This window comes from Coturnix japonica, chromosome 4 (assembly GCF_001577835.2).
Source record: "Coturnix japonica isolate 7356 chromosome 4, Coturnix japonica 2.1, whole genome shotgun sequence".
NCBI classification, from domain to species: domain Eukaryota; kingdom Metazoa; phylum Chordata; class Aves; order Galliformes; family Phasianidae; genus Coturnix; species Coturnix japonica.
In genome coordinates this window covers 2,275,854-2,300,326 of record NC_029519.1, presented here as the reverse complement: position 1 = coordinate 2,300,326, position 24,473 = coordinate 2,275,854, and the positions used below count along the sequence as shown (strand labels likewise).

General features: G+C 56.5%; 2 protein-coding genes across 6 annotated transcripts in view; both read left to right on the top strand.

Moving 5' to 3' along the window:
• Window positions 1-5,228, top strand: part of MED12 (mediator complex subunit 12) — a 33,596-nt gene extending 28,368 nt beyond the window's left edge. Inside the window, exons 42-44 of the mRNA XM_015860124.2 lie at window positions 2,497-2,688; window positions 2,855-2,936; window positions 4,796-5,228. Coding sequence (XP_015715610.1) covers window positions 2,497-2,688; window positions 2,855-2,936; window positions 4,796-4,839 — 318 coding nt within the window. The 3' untranslated portion in view covers window positions 4,840-5,228. The remainder of the gene's footprint in view (window positions 1-2,496; window positions 2,689-2,854; window positions 2,937-4,795) is intronic.
• A 3,179-nt stretch (window positions 5,229-8,407) lies between these two features.
• Window positions 8,408-24,473, top strand: part of NLGN3 (neuroligin 3) — a 30,417-nt gene continuing 14,351 nt past the window's right edge. Inside the window, exons 1-3 of one of the 5 annotated variants that reach the window (XM_015860180.2) lie at window positions 8,408-8,523; window positions 21,272-21,986; window positions 23,301-23,360. In XM_015860180.2, coding sequence (XP_015715666.1) covers window positions 21,509-21,986; window positions 23,301-23,360 — 538 coding nt within the window. In that variant the 5' untranslated portion in view covers window positions 8,408-8,523; window positions 21,272-21,508. Of the gene's footprint in view, window positions 8,524-20,497; window positions 20,516-20,594; window positions 21,128-21,271; window positions 21,987-23,300; window positions 23,361-24,473 lie in introns of those variants that run through there. The other 4 variants (XM_015860181.2, XM_015860183.2, XM_015860184.2 and 1 more) reach the window with 4 other exon arrangements.

The following is a 24,473-nucleotide window of genomic DNA, read 5'->3' as shown; positions in this document are numbered from 1 at the left end:
CCCTCTGTGCCCAGAAGAATGTCAGCTCAGTTGGGAACTGTCTGTAATAATTTGCTAGGCTGTTCTTCCTTCCTTAGAGGTGGCCACTCCTGATAGAGAGACCTGCTGTGCTGTCTTTTGCTGGCCACCCAGCATGAGCTTAAAGGAAAGTTAAGAGCAGGAAAGGCCTGTTTAGTCTTCTGTGGCCTGCATCCTACTTCTTCCTGCTCCAGCTGAGCCCCTAGGATCATGCAGAAAGCTTGCTTTCATAGAAGTGCTGCAGGAGCTAGAGAGAAAATGAAAATCCCCATGTCCACACCAGGGTAGGTAGAATTATTTCTTATAAGATCATTTTCAGGGGCATGTCTGTATTTCCACAAGATCAAAGTTTGAATCATGATTTCCAGGGGCAGGAAATATGGATTGATTCATGATTCATACCAGATACTCCACATCTAACAGTAGATGATAAAAAAAAAAACCCAACGATTCAGTGAGCTGTTAGGTCTAGAGCTCGGCTTAAGTTCACTCGCATATGCCAACAGATGGAAGTATTCCATAGATTTGCATTATGGCCTTATGAATAACAAATACCCATATGGCGTACAGTTTAGAGTTACAGAAATGCATTGGATTGAAAGGGAAACACAAAAACAGGAACTTGGGGGGTACTTGGTGAGTTATGTACCTTACAACAAGGCCTTGCAAGCCTGTAGAACATGGACAACCTTTAAGTGGCACAGAGCAATGATGCTTACTTTGCTGAGAGTAAGTGCCTCTGTCAGCAGTATCTGAGAATTGCTGCCTTGCTCTGGATGGGAGATTCCTGTAGTGTGGTCAGCAGCTTCGAGTTGTTTTGATGAGTAGCACCTCCTGACTATTCAGTGGATTTCTTTTGGCATTCCCCATTGTATTTAGAAAAAGAATATCCCTCGGACAAGCTGCTAGCGCTTCTCCTAGCTCAGTAAATTCATGTATACCTTTAGCTGACGTTGCTTGGTTGCTCAAAAAAGATGTGGAGTGCCCAAGATGTCTGCAGTTACGGTGGCTCTTCCTGTGTTATCAGGGGCATACCAGATGCACAACAGACTCCTGATGCTTTAGTTGACTGTCATCATGCAGCATCTTGTAGAAAAGCTGTGTAGCCTCTTGGTTTGTTTCCCATGGGTGGTAGTCAGCTGGACGTAGGACGTTAAATCAGGAGGGATCTCCTGGCTCATTTTGTCACTTACCTGCTTGCTTGTTATCTGCTTATCCAGGTCAGAGCATGCATTTTCATGAACCTAAGTGACCAAACTGGTTTAAGATGGAAGCTGGGAGGCTGGTCTAGAAACACACTCCCTTTGATGGGTAGAGTGCTTGATCCAAGCTTCAGTGTGTTTCTGGTGTCCAGTTATTCCTGTCTGCCGTGTCCTGTTGTTTACTGGCTCCTCTTTCTTTCTGCTGCTTGCCCAGTGTGTTCCTAGGGAGCACTTGCATCTTTCACAGGTCAGGTTTATCTAACCTCTCTCTTAAGATATTGTCCTTTCTCCTGATCATGTTTCTGTCTGTTTTCTGAGTCTCTTGGAGGTCTGAACTGTTCCCTTTTGTGCCAGTGATCAGAACTGTACCTACCATCACCATGGGGTTTTTTATGACAGCTGTAGTGGTTTTCTGTTTTTGCTAGAAGCTCTTTAAAGCTGCCTCAACAGGTGGGAGAAATATCTGAAGATGATGAAACCTGTTTGGGGAGAAATGAAGCTCCTCGAGATGTGTGAATATTTCTGTCTTTGTGTGCTCTCCTCCCTGTAACAAGTTCTGCCAGCATTTAGGTTGGAGCGCTGCACTCACTTCTATCTACATCCTTTTACTGAAATGCAGTCCCGTTGTGAGTGGCAGAGAAGGGCAGTGAGGTGGGTCAGAGAGCTGGGGGATGTATGAGAGGAGACAGGGCTGAAATAGCTGAGTTTTCAGTTAGAGAAGGGAAAATGAGCAGAATTTCTCAACTCTTGACTTTTTGGAAGCAAACACACACAAAAACAACCTTCAGCTACTTTGGCTGTAGGACAAGAAATGACCTTAGACCATGACCTGAAGTAGGTTGCGTACAGAGGCTGCAGGGGCTCTGTTGATGTGTTTGGAAGTATTTTTAGAACAGGTCAGGCAAAGAGTCAGTGAAGCAGGTATTGCTGATCTTCCTGGGAGGCAGGAGCTGAAGTAGCCAACCTCAGGAGACTGCTCTTAGTGGTTTTCTATTCTTGTACCTGTGTGTGCTCCTAGTTATTCCCCAGCTGACCCATAGATTTGTAGTTCTCTTCCTGCCTTCTGCTGAAGCTTCATCTTGCAGAAGAATTTTGTTACCCTTCCTTTGTTTCACATGGTTTCTTGGCCTGGGGTGGGAAGGTCCTGGTGAAATTTGTGTAATTTGGGTACTTGTAAGGAAAGTAGTGTGAGAGTATGTTACTGTGATGGAATGATCTTCCCCCTTCAGCCCCTCTTGTGCAGTGCTCTGATAACCCTTCTTTTCTGTCTATACAGCAGCAACAGCAGCAGCAACAACAACAGCAGCAGCAGCAACAGCAACAACAGCAACAGCAGCAGCAGCAGCAACCACCACCACCACAGCCCCAGCCCCAGCAGCAGCCCCAGGTCTCCACAGTGCCTCAGCCGCAGGCGCAGGGCCAGCCCCCAGGGCTGGGGATGCAGGCGCTTCCCCCCCAACAGCCCATTGTGAGTGTTCCCTTGGAGACAGAGGGAAGTGATAGTCCATCACAAACCCAACTGTGCTCCACCTGCATCCTCCCCCTTCTCCTTCCCCTGCTTTTCCCAGGGCTTGTGTGAGCGCTGAGGCTGCCAGCCAGGTGTTGTGGCTGTAACTCACTTTCTGTCTTTGCAGTTCCAGCGCCAGGGCCTTCAGCAGACACAGCAGCAGCAGCAAACAGCTGCTCTCGTTCGACAGCTTCAACAGCAGCTTTCCAGTAAGCCTTGTTGGTGTTCTTCATCCTGTCTGTAGTCAGTCTCTTTCCTTGCCATTCTCCATTGCAGCTACCCTGGTGCAGGAAAGCAAGGCCAAACCTTACGCTGTCTGAGGCCATAAGCAGAACAGTGGCATAAGGATGTGGAGCCCCTGGCTCTAAGGGGCACAGCAGTGAGGCAGACAGTGCTGCCAGCACGGAAACAACCTTCCAGACCTGCTGCGTGCAGAGTGATGAGGGAGCTGAGCCTTTGTAGAGGCTCTCATGCAGTATTAAGGCATTCAGAGGTGCTTCCTGTGCTGTGAATGACCTCTGAGAGGCTCAGGAAGGCTGTAGTCCTGGGGTGTTCATTGGTGGGTGACCCAGAGATGCTGTGGTCAGGGCCAGGCTTCTTGGAGGCAGGGATTGCAGTCTGAAGCACTGCTTTGTGCTCACTGTGCTCTATGGGTTTCTGTGGCTGCTGTCACAGGCAGGGTAAGGTATGGATGGTGTTTGTGGTCTGCCACTGTGCAAGCACTTTTATAATCAGTATTGAAGTGCTGGCTTGGAAGGTAGAAGCAGAACGCGGTGCCTGTACTGCTCCCTCTGCACCACCTGCTGCTTTACTGTAACCTTCCTGGCTTTTGTGCCATACAAAATGGCAGTGATGCTATGAAAATGCCCACGGATAAAGCACACAGCTTTTGTGCAAGTGTTAATGGTGAGCTGTAACGGTGTGCTGGTGGGGGCTGGGAAAGGGCTGTGAGCCTGCAGCACTCCTTTTGTTGTGCTGGGCCACCACTTCTGCGGCAGCCAAGGCTGTGAATGCTCATAGCTCAATGTCAACTGGAAAAAAATGCAGTTGGCAGATTTTGATCTATCTGCTTGGTTAATTCAGTTGCTTAAATTGGTTACATCTCAGAGCAGGCTTGTGCTTGGGAAGTGCTTGTTACGATCGAGGAGGAGGTGTTTCTTTCCCATAGGGTTCGCACATGACAAATGTCTGCAGCGGATAATGGCCAAGTGATGGCTCTTACGCTTTACTCCCTGACAGAAAGTTCTCAGTCCTTGTGACAAAAAAAAAAGAGAAAACACAAGTTCTAATGTGCTAAGTTTGCTACTAGGCTGATTCACAAACCACGAGGCTGAGCAAGGATCCCAGCCAGGACACTGGAGTTCTAAGGAGATCTCATTTAAGCATCTGAATATAACAGAATAGCCACATTTCTGTATCCTGCCTGCATAGCGAGCGGAGCGGGGTTTTATATGGAACGGATGCGTGGGTCCAATGCAGCCATGTGTCAGCATGCAGCTTCCATGCTACCTCAGTGGGTTTGCATCGGTTCCACCAAGAGCCATCTGGAGCTCGTCTTTGTAGTGTCTGGGGTGCAGTGGGAAGCAGGACATCACCAAGAACGTCTCGTAGGAGGGGAACAAGGGTACCTTGGGCTCAGGGTGTGCTGGGTTGGGAGGCTTCGGGTTGATCCTGTCTGTGCTTTTGTCCGGCAGGGTTGCTGGCCTGGTCGCAGTGGCCTTTATGCAGCCTGTAGTGGCAGGAATGCTGATTGGGATTTGATTAATCACACAGCACCCAACCACTCTGTTTGGTGATACCCAGTGCTCGCATTTGGAACTGATGAGGTTCTTAGGATAACCTTGCCGTGCTTCCTGCCCCTTCTGTGCCACCTGTTAGTCCCATGGTCACGTCTTGTGTTTGTACCTGGATGCTGTTACGTGCTCTGAGCGTAAAGCCTCGGGCACAGGAGCAGCACAGGGGTATCCTGTGTTTGTGAGGCAGCCTCAGAGCCGGGCTGCTGGCGTAGGGAGGGGAATCCTCTGGCCGGAACAAAACCTTGTGACTGCTCAACTCTCACTCTCCACAGATACACAACCACAGCAGAACAGCAACCCCTTTGGGCGCTACTGACCTGCAGCGCTTCAGCCTGGACCAGGATGCGGACATCACTGTGGGCTGGATGCAGCTCTTCAGCCAGACCCGGGATCTGGGGGCTGCTGCCAGCCCTGCCCTCAGGCCGTGCCCTGTGCTGTGCTGTGCTGCCCATCCCGCGGGATGCCAGGAGGATGGTTTTATTGTACAGAGAAAATGTTTCTACTCTCCCATTTCTACAACCGTTTCTGGAGATCCCTTGTGGCCGATAGTCTCCCTTCCCACTTTGCTTTCAGTTTTTACTCGGTTTTTAGTATTTTTGTTAAAATAATGATGAAGACATTGTAAAATTTTGTACTTAATTTATACCAGATGATCCCTGTACTACAGACATGCTCGGATGAATACAGAGAGCTTACTTTGCAGAAGCAGTGTGTATTCAGAGCCTGCTTTTTCTCCCAGCTCCCCAGTGCAACCCAGCACCACCTCAGCACAGCGCTCTTCATCTCCTCCTCAGTGGACCTGATGTCTGTGTTTCCTGCTGTGCTGAATGGGTGTGTTGCTGGGGCAGAGCAGTTTGGGTTTGTGCAAACTCCATGGGGTTTGTGGGCTGATGGAGAGCTTTGCTTGCATTCCATGGTGTGTGCCACTGGACAGGGGTTTAAGAGCAGACAGGGAGGTAAAGCAGAGTGCTGCTGAGCGCTACCGAGCCCAACTTGTCAGTAACCAGAGCTGGTGTTCTGCAAGACTGGGAGGAGCTGCAGCCCAAATGTACTCAGAACATTTCATCTCTTGGCACAGCTTTGCTAATAAGCCTCAAGGCTCCAATGTCAGCTCCTTCCCCACTGCTTTTGCTGCGTGGCTCACGTGCTGGATTCCCAACTTCTGACCCAGCTAATGCAGCCTGCTGCTGTGGAGTCTCAGCTGTCAGTGTGTGCCAGGCTTTGCTTAGCTGGAGCAATAGTGTTCTGCCTCACTGCTGTCTTCTGAACCTGAAAACCACCCCCACCAGCACCCCCCTCTCCTCAGTTCTGCAGCAGAGCTGTAGTTCCTCTGGTCTGTTTTCTTTGGCCATTATTTTTCCTCTGCTCTGGGTGGGTGGAATCTGGTGAGTCTTACAGGGGCATGTGAAAGAGCTCCACGGGACCTCCGATGTAAGGGAAAGTGAGCTGATGAGCCTTATTTGCAGCAGGGAGGGTAGGCCACAGCAGGGTGAAGATGAGCGGGTGCCAGAAGGAAGGAGGGATGGTGGTGCTGAGCCTTCGGCTGTGCTCAGTGAATGCCCCAAGGAGTGGCAGAGCCTCCCATGCTGAGCTGGGCTGTGCCCGATGCTGCAGGTGCTCCTTGCTGGGAGCACGGGCTGCCAGGCCAGCTCCATGGTGTGCACCCCGCTTACCCCTTGCACTTCTGCACGGGGATGGAGGCGTTGCTGGCTGGGGCTGATGGAGCTGATGGAGACCGACTCCCTCGCTAATGAGATCGGACGGTTGTGTGCAGGGTGACTTCCTGCGTGCATCGCCGCTTGTCCCCTTCAATGAGGATCAGTCCCGGGGTGCACACTCAGCTGCCCGCCGGGGCCCTGTTTACCCACAGCGTGACCGCAGCGCTACCGCGGTCAACCCGAGAGTAGCCCGGGCTGGGGCAGGCGGGATCGTTCGCTGTGCTCCATCCATCCTGGCCGGGGCCGTGAGAGCGGCAGCGTGGGGAGCTGGGCGCTGCCTGCGGGCTGCCCGTGTGCCCCCCCCTCTCCTTGCTGCCCGCGGCCCCCTCCTCTGCCGGCCCTGGGAGGCGGCTGAGCCTGCGCCAAGCGGCGTCTGGGCTGCTGCGTCCTGCACCGCTGCTCGCCGGCAGCGGGAGCGGGGCGAAATGCGGCAGTGGGAGCGCGGCGATGGTGGCAGAGCCCTGGGTGGCCCCGCGCTGCGGCCATTCCCCGCCTGCCTCCATGCTGCGGGGGGTGCGGGGTCAGGGCACGGCCGCCGTGCCCAGCTTGGTGCGTGCCCTGCGGCCCCCCTGGCTGTGCCGAGCAGAGGTGGTTGTAAGCAACTCTGACAGCTTCCAGCCCTTCTGCCCCTTCCTCGAGCTGTGGCTAAATGCTGCTTAAGACACGGCCAGAGGGGGTGAGGAGGGAGGGGGTTATCGCACACGTGTCGCTGTGGGGGTGATGCTGGGCCTGCAGGAGGCTGCAGCTCAGTGGGCTCAGGGTGATGCTGCACAGCTGTGCCCGGGCCCTGGGGCTGCAGTGACCCCGCATTAAATGGCAGCAGGTGGGCAGCAACAGGTCCTGCCCCATGCACTCCCCCACTATCCCCCCTCCCGTCCAGTGGTCCCCGTGGGCAGTGCAGCTTGTCAGCACTGTGAGAAATGGTGTTGTGCGAGAAAATCGATGGCTGCCCGCAGGAGCTGAGAGGCTCTCATGCACTCCCTGTGCTGTGAGATGGTGGTGGGGGGGTGCAGCCTCGTGGGCTGGATTTGCTGAGCAGGGGAGCAGCCTTGAAGCTGAGGCTGATGGCCCACACAGGAGTGCGGGTATCACTGTCCTGGTGGGCACTGGGCTGAAGCACGGGGGTGACAGAGGGCAGCTCTGTGTGGTGGGCTGGTAATGGAATGGTTGAGCTGCAGTCCATGTATAAGCAGTTGTGGGGCACAGGACCCCCTCGGCTGCTCCTACCTGCACTGTGCACGTGGCAGTGGCCTGCAGGAGAGCTGCCATCATGGCCTGCCCTGGGCACAGGCATCCAGAATGGGGCATGGAAGCCGCTCTGCAGAGCCCTCGCCAGGTCTGGGCTGCAGCTCTGGCAGCCCCAAACACACAGAGGTGTCTGCTGGCAACAGCACATCCTTCACTGTGAGCACACACCGTGGCTGACGCTGCCCTGGCGATGGCAGAGAGCTGCAGAGAAGGCAGACGCATCCAGAGAGACCCAAATCCGTGCCCTGCTTCCAATGATTGCTATAATCCCATCAGGCAGAATGAAGCAGCAAGGTGCCCCGCCGTGGGCTGGGGGAAAGGTGGCTGCTGCTGGAGGCTGAGCGTGGCACGGAGCATCCCTGTGCTGCAGGGGCACAGCAGAGAAATGGGGGCAGCTGGGGGGACTGTGTCACGGTGCACAGCTCTCCGTGGGCTGTGTGTGCTGAGCCCGGAGCTCTGTGCGTGCCACAGGGCGCGTGTGTGTGTATGTGGGGGGTGTGCCCGGCCCAAGGGCTGAGACTGGAAGTGGGGATTCCAAAAGGGAGCTGACGGACCCCCCCGGGAGGTGGGAGGGGCGGGGGCTGCTCCCGTGGCTGTGGGGCAACACGACCGGGGGGAGCCCCGATGGGTGAGGGCGGTGCGGGCACCGCAGGGCTGCGGCCGGGGTGGGTGTGGGGGGCACCGGGGGGGGGCACCGCGGGGCCGCCCATGGCCGCACACACAGCCCGGAGCGGCGCGGGGACGCTCAAGGACGAGCGGTGCGGCGGTGCCGGTGGGGCCGTACCGGGGGTACCGGTGCCGCCGGGCTCGTTCCCGACGCCCGCAGCGCTCGGGGACGGTGCGGTTACCGGGGCCGCTCGGTACCGCCGGCGGCAGCGAAGGGGTGCAGCGACGGCGGCCCCTCCCCCGCCCGCCCCCGCCGTGCTCGCGCCGCGCGCTCCCGGTGCGGGGTCGGGCCGGGCTGAGCGCAGCGCGGGGCGCGGAGCAGCCGCCGCCGCCCCCGGGATGGACCAACCGCGCCGCCGCCCCCGACGGTGAGTGCGGCCCGACGGCCCCGCGGGGTCCGCACCGGGGAGGGGGGACGTGAGGGGCGGGGGGGAGGGAGCTCGGGGGGGGGGCGGCGGGGGCGGCGGCTCCCGGTGCCGCCGTGCGCGGTGCGGGGCGGCGCGGCGGGGGCGGGCGGGCGGCGGTAACGGCGGCGGTAACGGCGGGGGTTAACGGGGCCGGATGAGCGGCCGCGGCGAGCCGGCGGGTTGCCATGGCGACGGGCTGAAAGGGGGATTGTGCGCCCGCCCAGCTGCGCGGCCCCCCCGGCCCGACCCACCCGCTGCGCTGCGCTGCGGTTCGGTGCCGTGCGGTGCCGTGCGGTTCGGTGCGGTTCGCTGCGCTGCGCTGCGGTTCGTCGGGGCTCGTCCCCATCCCGTTCCCGCTCCGCCCGCAGCGCTGCGCCGAGAGGGACCCCAGAGCCGCGCGGAGCCGCGCCCGTCGGTCCCCGAGCGCGTGGTGCGGGGCGGCGCGTGTGTGCGGGAGCGGAGCCGCGCGGGGTCCGTCCGCTCTCAGCGCTCCGAGCCGGGCGCCGTGCGGGCTCCGGTCGGTGCGGTACCGCTGTGGCGCGGCGTCCCCGTCCCGAGCCCGTCCCGGCCGCGCCCCCCTCGCCGCTGCCGTTCTCGTCCCGTCCTTTGATGGCACAAGTGCCCGCACGGAGCCCCCGGGGAGCGCCGTGCCGCCCTCGGCCCCCCAGCATCCCACCCTCGGAGCGCGGAGCCGCAGCCACCGGAGCCGCCGTCTGGGCGGCGGTGAAGCGCTGCCATTTAGAGGTCACGCTTTTAGCACCGTGCGTGTCTCTGCTTCATTTGCATTTGCAGTTTAGCCCAGATCTCGGCTTTGCCGCTCGCATGTGCGGTTGCCATGGTTGCCTGTACATGGTTCCATGCGGAGTTGGGCTGGACATCTGCGGGCGCGTAGCTCCCCAGCACGGGGCAGAGCCGGGAGGCGGCGGATGGAGCGTCGGGAACAGCCCGTGCAGCGCTGTGCCGTTTCGGCACCATCCGCCTCCAAACAGCCCTTCTGGGCCACGAATCACGCGTGCGGGGCAGCGCTGCTGGACGGGACGCTGAGCATCCCGCACCTCGCAGCCGGGTCGGCCTCTTTGCGGCCCCCCCGTGTGATACGGGCGGGGATGCGGTCCCGGGGAGCTCCCACCGGGGTGAGCCCTTGAGAGAGGGCACGGGGTGGGGGCTGCCCGGTCCCTGGTGGTGGTGGTGTGTCCCGGTGGGAACGCTGGGATGCTGCTGGGAGGCGGCGTGGGTGGGACCGTGGAGCACAACTTGCTGCTGGAGCGGCCGTGGAGGAGCTGACGGAATTCACAGCAAGGCACGGGCGGTCTGAGTGGGGATGTGCACAGTGCAGCGCTGGGTGCCCGAGAGCACAGGGCAGGGATAGGCAGGCTCTGCTCTGAGGGCTTCCAGCGCGGTGGCGATTTGAACCCACGTTGCTCAGCTCACACGGGGAAGCCGAGATGGAGCAGGAGCTGTGGAAGGCAGCCGAGCTCGTGGCTGCAGCTGCCAGGACCCGGCTGGAAGCATTCCCCGGTGAGCTGCTGGTTTAGGCACTGTCTGGGCTCAGCAGAGAGGTGGTGGTGCAGTGCTCTGTGCTTCGCCCTGCAGCACGTGGGAGCTCTGCCCTTGCTCTGTGTTGTTTGCTGTGTTGGCTGCGCCGCAGGGATCGGGCATGGGGGGATGTGTGAGAGCAAAGCTCTGTGCTGGGAGCGGTGTTTGGGCTGGGGCTGCTTGGTGAGGAGCTCTGGGAGCGCTGGTGAAAAGCCTTGCTCCTGACACTGCAAAATGCAGAGTAGCATAGAAACATCTGCTGCCTCCAAAACGTATCTCAGTGTGAGCACGGCCTGTAAGGTGCCTGGTGTGCATGGTAGCAAAGTGTGGGGCAGCAAAGTGTGGGGCAGCTGGGCAATGGGGAGGTCCCAGGGCTCATGGGGAGGGGGTTCCTGAGAGTGTCCTTCCATGTCAGGGTTCCTCCTTTGCAGAGCATTGCTGGGGCTTTGCCCGAGGTAACAATCTGCAGAGAGCAGGAGGAGCATTCTGGAGCCCGCAGTGCGACCTGTGGGTCGGTCACCATGGGGTCAGCCAGGACCCAGCGCTGGGAGCTGTTCTGCTAGTGACTGTCTGCCTTCACTCTGCCCTGCGCCCTTTGGCAGTGCCCATGAGCTGCAGCTTTGGGGCTCACGGAGCTGATAAGGAACCCGATAGAGGCAGGGTTTGCTTCAGGTCTCTGTATCCAAAGGCTTGGGGGGCTCATTGGGGTGTTCAGGTGCCAAGATTGTGGTGCAGCTGCAGCAAGAGCCATCTGAGGGCTGACAGCATCTGTGCAGATTGAGCAAGGCAGGGTTCTTCAGGCTGGAAAAGAAACAACAGAAGATGGATACGATACATGTACAGGAATCACAGGAGGCCAGCAGAGCAGGGATGGAGGTTAACTGCTCTCTGTTTCTTTCCATGCAAGTACAAGGTCACATCAAATGCTGCTGGCAGGAGGTGCAAACCAGGAGGAGGGGTATTGCTTCTAGTCAGTGTGCTGCCGGGGCACAGGAGTCCTCAGAACAAGGTGTTGTGAACAGTGAAACCTTTTGTTGGCTCCAGAAGAAATGGGACAAGTTCAAGAAGGACAAGAGGTTCCCCGAGGACCGATAAATACACAGAGATGCGCTTGGCCAGCCGCTGAGCTGCAAATTGCCTGTGCTTCAGAAGAACAGCAAGAAAGCACACAGGGCAAAGTGGGCCCTTGTTTTGATCCGTTATCCTCACAATGGGGAGCCAGCAGGGAGCACGGGGAGCGGGGCAGCCCTTATCCCACCCCACTTTGAGCTGTTCCCCTGGCACAGGGTATTCCACAGAGCACGGGGTGCTCTACCTCATGCAAGCTGCATTGTCACCCCACTGCTTCCCCAGAGCTCATTGCACACAGTGGGCACTCGAGATCCCATTTTCACCTTTCCCCATCTTCTCTATGCTAGCCCTGCACTGCCTGCTCTGAGGGCAGGACAAGTGCCCTCCCTTTCCCTGTCCCCACTGCCCCTGTGGCCCACTGTGTGTCCTGCTCCATCCTCAGCTCCCCGGGCATCCACAGGCTGCCTGATTCGCTCTGGTTCAGCTTATTTCTTAACACTAGGCAGCCTTTACAGTAAAACACATTAAAGGATTTTTTGCCAGAGGTTTTAGGCTTTCCGCTTTTCATGCTTGAAGATAGAAAACAGGGGAGGAGAAAGCTACAAGGGAAAAATATAACATACATTTTGGATTAAATTTAAACAGCCTTCTTTCCTCACTGCTGCTTTGCCCAGCCTCGAGTCCTCACAAGCGTGAGGGATTTTCAGAGCCGACCCTCCATCCCTCGTGTTCTTTGTGATCTTCTGCTCCATCATTCAGGCTGTGGTGGGGTTTGGCCCCCAGCTTTGCCCCCAGAGTCATCCATGAATGAGGAGGACAGATGCGGAGGGGCAGGGTGGATCCTGCAGCACCTGTGCCTGATTCGGGGGCACACAGTGTGAAATTCAATTTGTAGATAAGCTGTAGCAGGCCCCGGCGTCTGCAGGAGCCAGGCGGTGTCTGGAGCAGCCCAGGCTGCATGCATGGCGTGTCCTGCCTGCCAGCGCCCGGCCAGGCTGACGTCACCTCGTGCTGCTGCAGGATGTGGCTGCTCGGAGCTGTGCTGTGTTCTCCCAGGGTCTGCAGCCCCGCAGGAACCCCAGCAGAGTGATGCTGACCCAGACTCATCCCCGGTCCCTGCACGGGGGCAGGACGCAGCTGGCAGAGGGATGCAGATGCTCTGTCACCAGCAGCAGCAGGCGAGAAGGGTGGCTTGCAAGGGTAGACAGTGAGCAGGGCTGGTGGGTGATAATTTCCCACCCCTCCCCACCTCCATCTTCTCATCTTCCCTTCCTGATGTTTCCAGCGAGCCCTGCACCCTCTGTTTGCTGTCCCTCCATTCTTCCCATGCCTTGCCCTGCTGGGTGCAGCTCCCTTCCTCCTGCCCCACTCCAGAGCTGTTTGGGCCTCCCACCCCTGAGGGTCACCGAGCAGCGCCCTGCAGTGACCCCATCCCAGGGAGAACCACAGTGCTGCCAAGTGGTGGATCACAGCTGTGCTACCAGGTCTGAATGGGCTCCAGTGTAGTGACATTGGGATGATCCCGGTATTCCCTTGCCACTCGTGGCTTTCTAGCATGCCTGGCCCCTCCTGCTGTGAATCCGGAGGGGTGGATCCATCTGGATGCTGTGTGCACCCTTTGCACAGGGATTTGTTGTCCCCGTGGAGCCGCTGTGCTCCATGGCCTCGCTGCCTTGCAGGCTGACCTGGCATCCCACGCTGCAAGGCAGGCTGGTACAGGAAGGTGATGCTTGTGCACTGCCAGATAGCTTGTAAGCTTATCGCTGTGCAGGGAAACTGAGTCACAGCAGAGTGATTTGGCTTCTGTGGAAAAGCCAGTTCCTGCTTCTCTCCAACTATTTCCCTCACATTTATTCTTTGGCCTGGTATTGATTGCCTTCAGTCTGGATCACCTCCGTGACCAGGCTCACGGTTCCACCCACAAAATTTTGCTGAACTGACTAATTGCAGTGGGCAGCGATATGAGGCAGAAAGAGGTGACTGGGACAGGTGACAGTACAGGAAACAGTCCTTTATCAGCTCTGCTGCTGGGACCGGAGGTTCTTACGGCCACATCCCTGATTATTACCGGTGATTAAGTGGTTTTGGCTTGCTGCTTTGAGTCAGTAAAAGAGAAACACTGACGGTGTATTTTGGGTGTAGCTGTTTCTGTTGAAAGAACTCTTGGATTTTCTTGTCCACCCTCTCCAGTCGCATTTGCAGGAAGTCTTTGTATTTTAAGCTGCAGTCGGTTCCTCTCTGCCCAGCCCACCTCCTTACATTTATAGAGCCTCCTCCAGACCATGCTATTCCATGGGAAGCACTGGCTGTGCACACGCACTGCTCAGTGGTGCTCTCAGCTTTCCTTGGAGCATGTGGGGGGCGTCCTGACCTGTTGTTAGTGTGGGTGGTCGTCAGGGGAGGGCAAAGCTGCTCTTGATCCAGCTGGTCATGAGCCTTGATGACAAGAATGGATCTCGGTGGACTGGTGCAAGGAAGCTTTGTGGAAGGCCATACCCTCAGCAGCTGGGTTTTACTCTTAGTGTTTTATTTGGAGCATTTCAAAGGCTTCATCACAGGAAGCCAACCTATCTGTGGCACTGATGTCTCCATTCTTTATTAAATACCAATCCTTCTGTTGATAACTTAAAAGATGAGCATGTATGGATGCAGTTTTGGAAGCTTATTCCTCTGAAAAAGAGCCTTGCGTTTGCGCGATTGCTTCCTAACGAAGCTCAGTCATAATGATTAGCGTTAACCAAACAAAAATGGGGTGGTTGGCTGGGAGAGGATGTGGAAACTGCTACTCCAGCAGATGTGAGGGGGATGGCAGCGAGCAGCTGGGATAATGTCAGTGTGAAGCTGGGGAAGGAACTGTGGGGAGTGCTGCTTGTGCCGCCAGCGCGCGCTTTGCTGGGTGAGATTTGCACTCCAGTCGCTATCTGCCGAGTGTTGATCTCAGATCTGCGAGCGAGCTTATATTGCTTTAAAGTAGGTGCCTGGTGCTTGTTTGTGATGTGTTGGAGAGTGAGCATGTTGTCTTGGCGTGAACCCTGTGCTGATGCCAAGGGCTCGCTGAAAGCAGATTGTCAGTTTGCTCCCGAGCAGACGTCTGGAAATTCTGGGGTTCTGTGAATGCTTGCAGTGTCGGCTCACCTGCTTGCATGGAGCGAATATTGGAGGAACTCTGCCATTCCCAAAGAGCTGCTTCGCCTCTCCGGGCAGCGCCGTCCGGTGGTGCAGGGTTCTCGGCTCCCGGTGCTGAACGGACAGCTCCGGGCCGCCCGGGCAGCGGCTGCGGGAGAGGGGGGAAGCTCTTCCTATAGGGAGGGGGGCGTGGGATGGGCCCCCCAGGGCAGTGGTGATGCCACCGAGATGGCAGAGCTCAAGGAGCGTCTGGACAACGCTTTACAACAGGAGGTTTGGGTTTTGGGTGGTCCTGCATGGGGTTGGGCTCAGAGGACCTTGTGGGACTCTTCCAGTTTAGGTTCTTCTGTGATTCTGGGATTCCAGGAGTGGCTGAGGACAGTGGGTGTTGTCAGGCTTGGAGAATGGGAAGGTGAGAGGTGACCTCTACAGCTTCCTGAGCAGGGGACGTGGGGAAGGAGGTACTCATCTCTTCTGGTTTCTAGTGACACAATGTATGGGAATGGCTCAAAACTGAGCCAGGGAGGTTCAGACCAGACATTAGGAAAAGGTTCTTCAGCAAGAGGCTATTTGGCAAGAGAGCAGGCGGCAGAGAGGTGGTTGATGCCCCATACTTGTCCATATGTGAGGCATTTGAGTAACGCTCTCAGTGATGTGTTTTAACCTTGAATTGGCCCTGAAGTAGTCTGACACTTGGACTGGGTGATTTCTGTAGCTCCCTTCCAACTGGCACTGCTCTGCTCTCCTCTGTTCTATCTGTCCTGCCAGCCCATTTAGGTCGCCCTACAGCAATGCCCCATCTGGCTATTGCAAAGGGCACAGGAAGCAGCATGTGCAGCATCCCTATTGCAGAGGCTTCTCCTCAGGGCTCTGGGATCTGCCAGCCTGGGTCAGGTGCTCCTCCTTGGCTGCCAGTTGTTCTGGCTGGGGAGCAAGTGCATGTGTGTCTGTGCCAAGGCCATGGCACTGTGTTTGCTGTTTAGACAGTGGTTTTCATTAGCCTCTGCCCCTGCAGAGAAGCATTTGTGAACTGAATCTGTGCAGACAGCAAGGTGAGGGAGAGAAAAGCCTCTGCTGTTTCTTTGTGCTGAGATCAGGGATGCCGCAACGTGAGATAATCCAGATTATTCCTACCCAGAACGTGGCACTGAACGGCCTACTTCCAGCAGCTGTCTGCGAGCAGCACAGGAGCCTGGCAGCCCACCAAGAGGCTGCTGCTGCCCTCTTCACAGCCAGAATCCATCCCGTGGAGCCTCTTGGTAACATGGAGCAGATGCTGGCTGTGCACGTGGCCCCAGCTTTCCGCACGCTCCTGGGACGCAGTGAGTGGGAAGGTCAGTGGCAATCGTGCCCAGCTCAAGGTGAATGGACCCGAGCCCAAACTGCCCAGGCTTTCAAGCACAGTTGTCCTTGGGTTCTCTATGGAGGCTGCCAGCTGCTTGCATTGGCAATATAGGTGCTGACCACCCGCTGTTCCCACTGCCTGTCCTTCAGCAGTACTGCCATTCTGCCTAGTGATGCTGAGAAACTTCCTGCTTTTTTGGAACTTCTGGTGCTAAACCGGAGCTGGAAAGGAGCCAGGCTATGCCACCCACTGGGTTGTGTGCCTTCTGGAGCAGACAGGAGCAGGGAATCAAACGATGCTCTGGATTCGGCACCAAAAATATCCCAAAAGGCTGCAGTGTGGGCGAGGAGAGGGCTGCTTTGCTCCTGGTGTCCTTCCCGAGGCAGCAGGCTCTGCTCCTTCGTGAAGGACCTGCTAATGGGCGTGGAGAGAACAGGGACGGGTTGTCACTGCAGGAGACCATTGGCACCGCAGCAGAAGTGGCACTGAAATCCTCCGTTTCTGAAGATTTGGGGTAATGTTTTTCTATTCAGAATGGGAGCTCTCGAGGATTTTGGCACCTGTCTGGGAGTTGTCAGAGAGCTTCCGTCCCGTGTATGTTCCTGCTGCATTGAGAACTGACACTGCTTGTGAGGTCTCTCATCTTCTCCCCAGGGCAATAGATGCGCAGCGAAGTGTCTCGTAGGCTTCTGGTGCTCAGCTTTGTTTAAGCATTGCGATGCTGTGGGCAGAAGTTTGGGGAGGCAACTCACAGGGAAGTACCTGATGACTGGAAGCAAATGAGGGTGAGGTTTGTGTCTGCTTTCCTTCCAAACCACCAGAAGGAAGCGTGTCTGTGGTGCTGAGCTATGGGAGGTCGTGCAGATGATGCTGGGCTCTAGGGAAGACCTGCAGAGCACAGAGGACAGCTGTGGTGGGCTCCACTCTGCTAGTAGGGCTCCCAAAATGCTCCTCCCCATCAGAGCCTGCCAAATGCTGCAGGTTTCATGGCCAAGGTGGCTGTTGTTTGCCTGGATGGCATCAGAGGGCAGGGACAGAAATTCCAGTCAGGGTAATTCAAAGTGTGTGGGACCATGAAGGAGGGGACTCAGAGGTACCCAGCTCTTCAAGTTGGATGTTAGGGGGAATTTCTTCTTTGAAAGAACAGTGATGCATTGGCACAGGCTGCCCAGGGAGTGGTGGGGTCACTGTCTGTGGAGGTGTTCCAGAACCATGGGAACGTGATACAGAGGGACATGGCTATGGGCATCGTGGGGTGGGTTGGGCTTGGTGGTCTTAGTTGTCTCTTCCAACCGGAATGAATCTATGATCCTAAGGAGTCACTTGGTCCTCCCACCCGCCCTGCATTGCCCTTTGCTGAAACACTACCTTTGCCTGTTCCTACTGCACACTTGTCTTTCCTTTCTTAATGTGAAATTGTCTCCTGCCCAGCACCAACTTCAGCATCAGACTCTTCTGGGTGGTTTATTTTTGCAGCAGCCTTTACATGTTGTAAAGCTGCATCTGCTGACATGTCTTGTCTGCACTAGCACTGGTCTTCCAGGCTTTTGTTCAAGGCCACTTTCCCTGCGCTTTCTTGTGGCCTTGCTGGTCTTCTGTGGTCCATCTCAGCTGGCCCAAATCTTTTGGGGGAGTGAAGTAGTTCTTTAGAGGAGAACATCATAATTGCTTGATGTATCTTTATGAGCTGGAGAAAAGCAGAATAATTAAAGGCACACTTCACATGTCTTTGTAAGCTGCCCTTTCCCTCATCTTTCTGTACTTGCCTGACAGTGACATGCTGGCTCATGCTCCATCTGTGCAGCCCTGTGACCCTTCTGGCAACAGTGCTGTTGCCTTTTCTCCCCCAGCTCACATTCACGCTGTTGGTTTCTCCCACCAACGATCCCTGGCTGTGCCCATCCCCTCTGAACCCTTGTTCCAGCCTGAGTTCCAGCCCCGGCCTCTGAAGCACTGGGTTAACGAGTGCAGATTTTACAATGTGCTCTGTCCTGTCATTTACACCATGCAAGGAAAAGCTGGGCGGTGGCAGCAGCAGGGCAGACCTGCCTGAAACCCCATACATCTCCTCTTAGTTTAACTGAGAACCACCGCTAACCATCTATTAGCGTGCACAGCTCTGGGGCACAGGGACACATCAGCCCAGTGGTGCTGAAGCTTCTGTGCTCTGCGGGGGTTCTGTAGCATCGCTGACCAGGCACTGGGAGAGACTGGCAAAGGTGTGGATCCAGCTCATCTGGCTGGCGCGGGGACGCCCGGCTGTGCATCTGCAACCGCAGCTTGGCGGGATCCGCCTGCTCAGGTTTCCATGGAGAGCGTCTTGTTGTTGGGGAGGGAGCAGCCTGGCAGACAGTACAGTCATGGAAATACCGATACAGCGTTTGTTTTCCAAGATGCATGAATAAAATCATTAACAGTTAGCAGCCTCACTTCCTCCGCTCACATCGCCCGCCCTCGGTGGTCTGGCAGGACGACCTGGGATGCCCGCGGTGTCTTTGTTCTCCAGGCTCCTCACTCACACGCTCATCTTGGTACCCCCAGCTTGGCTGTATCTACCCAGGCGAGTTGGGTCTCACTTCCAGTTGGCAACCTCTGTTTCCTACTGGCAGTCTTGACCGCTCACGGGAGCAGCAGGAGAGGCCTTGGGTAGCTCACCCTGGGGATGCTTAGCTCCCACATTCCATGGGATGCGATGGAGCCTTCCCCAGACGGAATGTCTCAGCTCAGATCTCCATTATTGCACGTGCTTGGGAAGGCTGGGGAAACTCCACTGAGCAGAGTAGAGGAGGCCATGTGGGGCTCCTGTGTCCAACAGCACTGCTGCTGGCTGAGCCCTCGGTGGAAAGGGCTGAGCGCTGGTGTTCATGGCAGTCTGTCAATATTAAATTAAGGCTAAATTCCCATCCTAAATGTTATGTTAACACGAAGTTACAGCAGAGAGAGCAGAGCGCAGAGCAGCAATATGAGGGTAAGATGTGTTCCGGGGGTATTGTAATCATCCCAAATGAGGCGTTTGAAACCCAGGGAGTTCCAGATTTAGGGTTTGCATCGTTTTTGTTTTTGTAATTGAAAAAAACAATCCAAACGTAGGGAGGCTTAGGAGCGTGTTGCTGAGATTGTTTGGGTGCCTTTATTGTGTGCTGCGGGGACATGGGCAGATGGAGGGGAAAAAAAAAAGTCTTTAAAAAATGATGGAAGCAAATCTGGAATTACAAATGTTAGAATAGAGGGATCTGGGTTTTATTGTTGGTGTGTTGTGGCTCCCCAAGGTAACACTGGGGTTGTTGGGTCTTGACTGCGCATCTCTCTATCTGGACGTGTTTGGCAATTGCTAATGCAACTCACCTCTAATGCTTCACAAAGCTCATGATTTGAGACAATTGCAAATCCTGGTGCGTAGTGTTATTTGTGTTATGGATGTGTACTTGGAACTTTAATTCTATCATAATAGACTTTTTCCCCTGTTATTTATTTATTTATTTATTTATTTTAAAGAGCTGTTAAAGGAGCTGTGGGTGAGGATTAGAATATCATAATAGCTGAAATCCAAAGAGCTGTAGGAAGAAGCTTGTTTGGGTTCTGGGCTCCTTGTCACGGTGACCCATGGGCCCACAAGGATGGGCGGTGAGTGGTGAATTCAGCCCTGACTTTGTGATACCTGGTGTTGTGAGAACCCTCAGCTGAGGATGCACTGGAGAAGCTGTGCCCAAGGCAATGCATGGCCATGGCTCTGGCAGAGCCTGGAGCCAGGGAAGCCCCAAGGCTGTGGTGTGTGTGCTCCTGCAGAGTGAGAGCAATGGCTGGGCAGTGAAATGGCTCGGCTGGGAGTCACGGTCGCTATCGAAGCTGCCTGTAGCTTCCAGGCAGTGTCAATGAGATATGACAGTCATTAATAATTTGGCTTCATCCTAACATGTGTCATCCAAAGGAACCTGGGCAGATGATGTAGGCTGGATAGCTTGCCTTCCAGCAGCGCCGCACACAGCAGTGTGGTCTGAAACAGCTCCAAAGCCCACGCAAGAACGCAGCAACCGTAACATGCTGTGAGGGCCCAGTCTGACTGCACCCTGCGATGCTGCAAGGCAGAGTTCAGTGATGTGCTGAAGCACTGCGGAGAATGCTGGATGAATGATGGCTTTTTTCTGGAGCTGGGGCAGTGACGGCAGTTCTGGCAGTGGTTCAGTAACAGCAGCACTCAGGGTGCTGGAACACCTCGCCTGCCCCCCTGTATGCTTCTTTTGCTCCTGTGTTGTGTTTCGTCGGCTTCAGCACCTGTTTTGCTGATAGAACATCAGTGTAGATCTTCTGCCTTGGTCTTGGCTGTTGCAGTGGGTGCAGCCACTCCTTGCTGCTGAATCTCCCCCCCTCTCCCTCCCCCCATCTGGAACTGCTGCTGTCTGCAGGCTTTGGAGCACGTCTGCTTTCCCAGCCTTGCTGCTCAGGCAGAGTGGATGCAGCAACGTGATTTTCTGGGCTGAGTGTTCCTTATTATGCCTGTCAGACACTGATTTCTGAGCCTGTTGTGTTCCCTGGGCATACCAGGAGGGCAGGCACAGCACGGGCCCATTTCCTTAATGACCGGCAGTGAATTGCCTGCACATGTGCAGTGCAGATTTGAGACGCCCTCCGTGTATTTTTTTTTCTCTGCGGATTTTCCCCGTTGGATGAGGTGTTCTCCATTTGTGGAGTCCCTGCCCAGCTGAGCCTTTAACAGAGCATCTTCCTTCCATCTGCACACAGCCCTTATTTTGTGCTCCAATTATTCCAAGGCAGCTCCGCTCCCCTCCGAGCTTTGGAGAGATTTACCAGGTGGGCACCTGAGGATGTTCTGGGGCAAAATGGAAGTGCCCTGTTGCTGCTACCATCCCTGTCAGGGTAAGGAGATGTGGCTGAGATAAGGCCAGCAGCCTCTGCTCCCCTCCCCAAGCAGTGCCCTCAGCAGTGCACGGGCACCTGGTGAGGCCAGGATGTGGCCTCTCACTGATGCTGGGAGCTCATGGGTGAATGTGGCCTCGGTGTGCACTACGCAGGGAGCTGGGGGGAGGCGGGGAGGCCCTTACATAAGCCCTGCATGCAGCAGGAGGAGCAGGGAGGGGAAGGGCAGTGTGCTGAGAATCCAGGCAGCCTCCAGTGAGGGCTCCCCAGGAGCAGCTCTGCACTGACACATGGCCATGGATTCCTGGCCTTGGCCATCCACCCGTCATCCGTGTCCCCCATTGCCCTTCCTGGGGTGACATGGAGAGGCTGCAGGACTGAAGCTGTGGCATGGAGGGGATGTGGCCCTGGGGTACTCTGGCTGTCACTGTCCTGCCCACCCTGCATTTTGCACTGCGGTGCTGGGAATCCCTTGGTGGCATGGATGGGCTCCATGAGTGCAGATGGGTGCTGTCTGTGTGTCTGCACATGCTTGGGGCATGTTGGCAGCTCCATCTCCCGGAGCACCTTGGATGTTCCCCTGCATCTCAGCCATGGTTCTCAAACAGAAAGGTAAGCGTTGGTTCCTTCCCAAAAGCAGGGAAGGACAGGGGCTTCTGGGCAGGGGATTATTTTGTGCCCAGGTAGGATTGGGTGCCCACAGCTCTGTCACCCCTTCCAAGATGTCTGCTGTTAATTCCCTCCATCTCTCCACAGCATCAGCAATCCCTGCCAAGCTGGGCCATTTGAAGCGGGACCACAGCAGGCAGCTTGCAGTCTCTGAGAAGCAGTGACAAGTCGCTCCGGGTCAGCATCCCTGAGTCGCTGGGTTCTCCTGACACACAGATCTGGCTGTTCCTTCTGGACAAACCGGAGGCTTGCGGTGATGGGGATGCACTGAACCCTCACCCCAGGAGCTTCAGGCCTGGATGTTGGTGCTGCTCCTCCCGGACGATGTGGCTGATACTCTGGAGAAGTCCTTTCTTGCCCCCTATTCTCCAAGTGCCTGAGCTGGTGGCCGGCTGGGACCTGCGTCTCACCCTCTGGGTCCTGAGCTTTGCCTCGGCAGTTGTGCACATGGAGGGCCAGGTCTACTCTCCCACTGTCAACACTCACTATGGGAAGCTACGGGGGGTGCGTGTGCCACTACCCAGTGAGATTTTGGGACCCGTGGATCAGTACCTGGGGGTGCCTTATGCCGCCCCCCCAATTGGGGAGAAGCGGTTCATGCCTCCAGAGCCACCTCCCTCCTGGTCAGGCATCAGGAACGCTACCCACTTCTCGCCGGTCTGCCCCCAGAACATCCACAACGCCGTCCCTGAGATCATGCTGCCCATCTGGTTTACCTCCAACTTGGATATCGTGGCAACCTACATCCAGGACCCCAACGAGGACTGTCTGTACCTCAACATCTACATCCCCACGGAGGATGGTGAGTCCCCAGAGGGGCACCTGCAGGAGCGAGCGCTCTGGGAGGGTAAGGGGGGCTGCCCTGCCCCTACCCCTGCCCAGCAGCGGTTGGTCTCACTTGGGTGTTGTGTTTGAAGCATGTGGTTGTGAACCCTGCAGCATGCTGTCTGTTTGTGGAAAGCTTCCTCTGGCCACTCAGCTTGCCCTCAGCTGCCATCTTTGTCTCGCGTGCTCCTGCCTCTCCACGCCTCTCGGTTTCCCCCTCTTTCTTCCTCCACCTCCATGGCATCGTCACAGGTTCCTTTCTTGTGTTGCTAAATCTGAATCAGACTCTCTGACCGCAGATCCACAGAGCGACAAGCTGGTTTGTGCTCCCCAGGTGCCAAGTGCCAGGTTCTGTCTTGAGTTGGTTCGGGTTTGTCTTTCCTCCCTTTTCCCACTCCCAGGTCCATGTGCTAGCCGTGGGCACGGGCTGCGGCTGCTGCTGGGAGGAACACTCTGCCTCTCGTGGGGCTGGGCTGCTCATGCCAGAAAGGGAACACAGAGCCCTTCTGGGGGACACAGAAACCCTTTCTGGGGGGTTCTGGTGAAGGTAGGGGGCTGGGGGGCATTGCAAAGTAGCTGCAGTCTAGTGTGTCATGGCTAGGCCTTGTGCAATGTCCTGCAGCCTAGTGCAGCGTACTGCGGCCTAGTGCAGTGTGCTGAGGCCTAGTGCAGTGTGCTGAGGCCTAGTGCAATGTGCTGCAGCCCAGTGCAGTGTACTGCGGCCTAGTGCAGTGTGCTGAGGCCTAGTGCAATGTGCTGCAGCCTAGTGCAGCGTACTGCGGCCTGGTGCAGTGTGCTGAGGCCTAGTGCAGTGTACTGCGGCCTAGTGCAATGTGCCAATGCCTAATGCAATGTGCTGTGGCCTAGCACAGGGTGCCTCAGCCTAGAGCAGGCCTGGTCCCGTGGTGGTGAGGCCGAGCAGCACTGGCTGCCTCCTGTCTAACCTTTTCCTTCACAGGACATCCAACCTGAACCGTAAGTAGAGGGCAGAGGAGGCAACACTCAGCCCATGCGCCTGCCACAGCCTCACCACCGCGGGAGGCCCGGGGTGCACAGGGTAGGACACCCAGAGCAGGCCCTGCCTCCCCGGCTCCACTCCTCCATCCTGGAGCGGTCTCAGCTGCGCCTTCCCAGCATGGCAGACCCAGAGTTTTCCTCCCACAGTGCCGCTCCCCACCCACCTCCCGCGGTCCCTGGGGCGGTGGGCGGGTGGCAGCGTGGTTGTGATTGCATGCCCACTCCCAGCCCGTGGAGCCTCCTGTTATTTTGTAGTCTTTTATTCATTTTACAGTAAAACGGATTTCCAAGGAATGCACCCGAAAGCCCAACAAGAAAATATGTAGGAAAGGAGGTATGTAGCAAGCCGACCGGCAGAGAGGCACAGAGAGGAAAGAGAGAGAGAGTGAGAGAGTGCGAGGGTGCCTGTCGGTTCTCTCTGGCCCCGCGGCGTGCTCCTCTCTGTGCTGCGACTGCCCAGGGGCCCTGAGCAGCCCTGCCTGCTGCCGCCTGCTTCCCACGTGCCTCCACCCTGGGCAGCAGCTGGGCTCAGGGTCAGGGCAGACCAGAATGCTCCTGTTGCTCCAGGCCTTTCAGAACAGCTGAGCCCATGCTCCCCAGGCTTCTGGGCATGAAGAGCTCCTAAAGAAACCTCTCCTGTTCAGGCTGGAGGGGCTGTGCCTCTCACCTCTCTGCCCAGAGGAGGCAAGGGCATTCCTCTCATCCCCAGATTCTGACCCACTTAGGGGAGCACCTGGGTTTAGAATAAGATCAAGCTCATCCTCCTCTGCTGTTAGAGCATCACTCCTCACCCGACTGGGTGATGACTGCCATGTTCTGCCCCACTCTGCCCTTGGCTATACTGATGGGGCTACATATATACATACATACACACACACATGCACATGCTCACAGACAGGGCTGTGCGAGCTCAGGATCTGCTCTCCACCCCCTCACATTGCACTCTTCCTGAGCTGCAGCCTCCCGGAGGCGGCAGAGCATCTCCAGAGCAGACACAGCTCTGCTTTGTCTCGCCACTGTCTCCAGAGCCATGCAGGGCTCCTCCTGCTGCACTGCAGCTCGGGTCCCTGGAATGATCCAGATCCATCCCCAGTGCCATGGGCTGGGTAGCAGAGACCCACAAACCAGATCCTCCCAAGTCTGCCTCAGGTCATGATCAGACAGGATGCTCCCTTGGTCCCACTGCCCACCCTGCACAAGCAGGCAGATCCCAGGCTGCTCCCTGCATTGCTCCATCCTCCCTGCTGCCCTGAAATGCCCATGGCCAGGCCAACCAGCTCTTCTGAAAGGTGCAGGAGGGGGTGTCCTGCCGGGCTGGAGCTGCCCTCCCTACCTCCCCACTGCCATCCTGGGTGTCCTACGCAGCGGGTCCTCCACTCCCACTGCTTTTCTCTTCATGCCCCCATGTTTGGTGGGTCTGACACAGCTGGGCTTGGAGGTTTGGGGA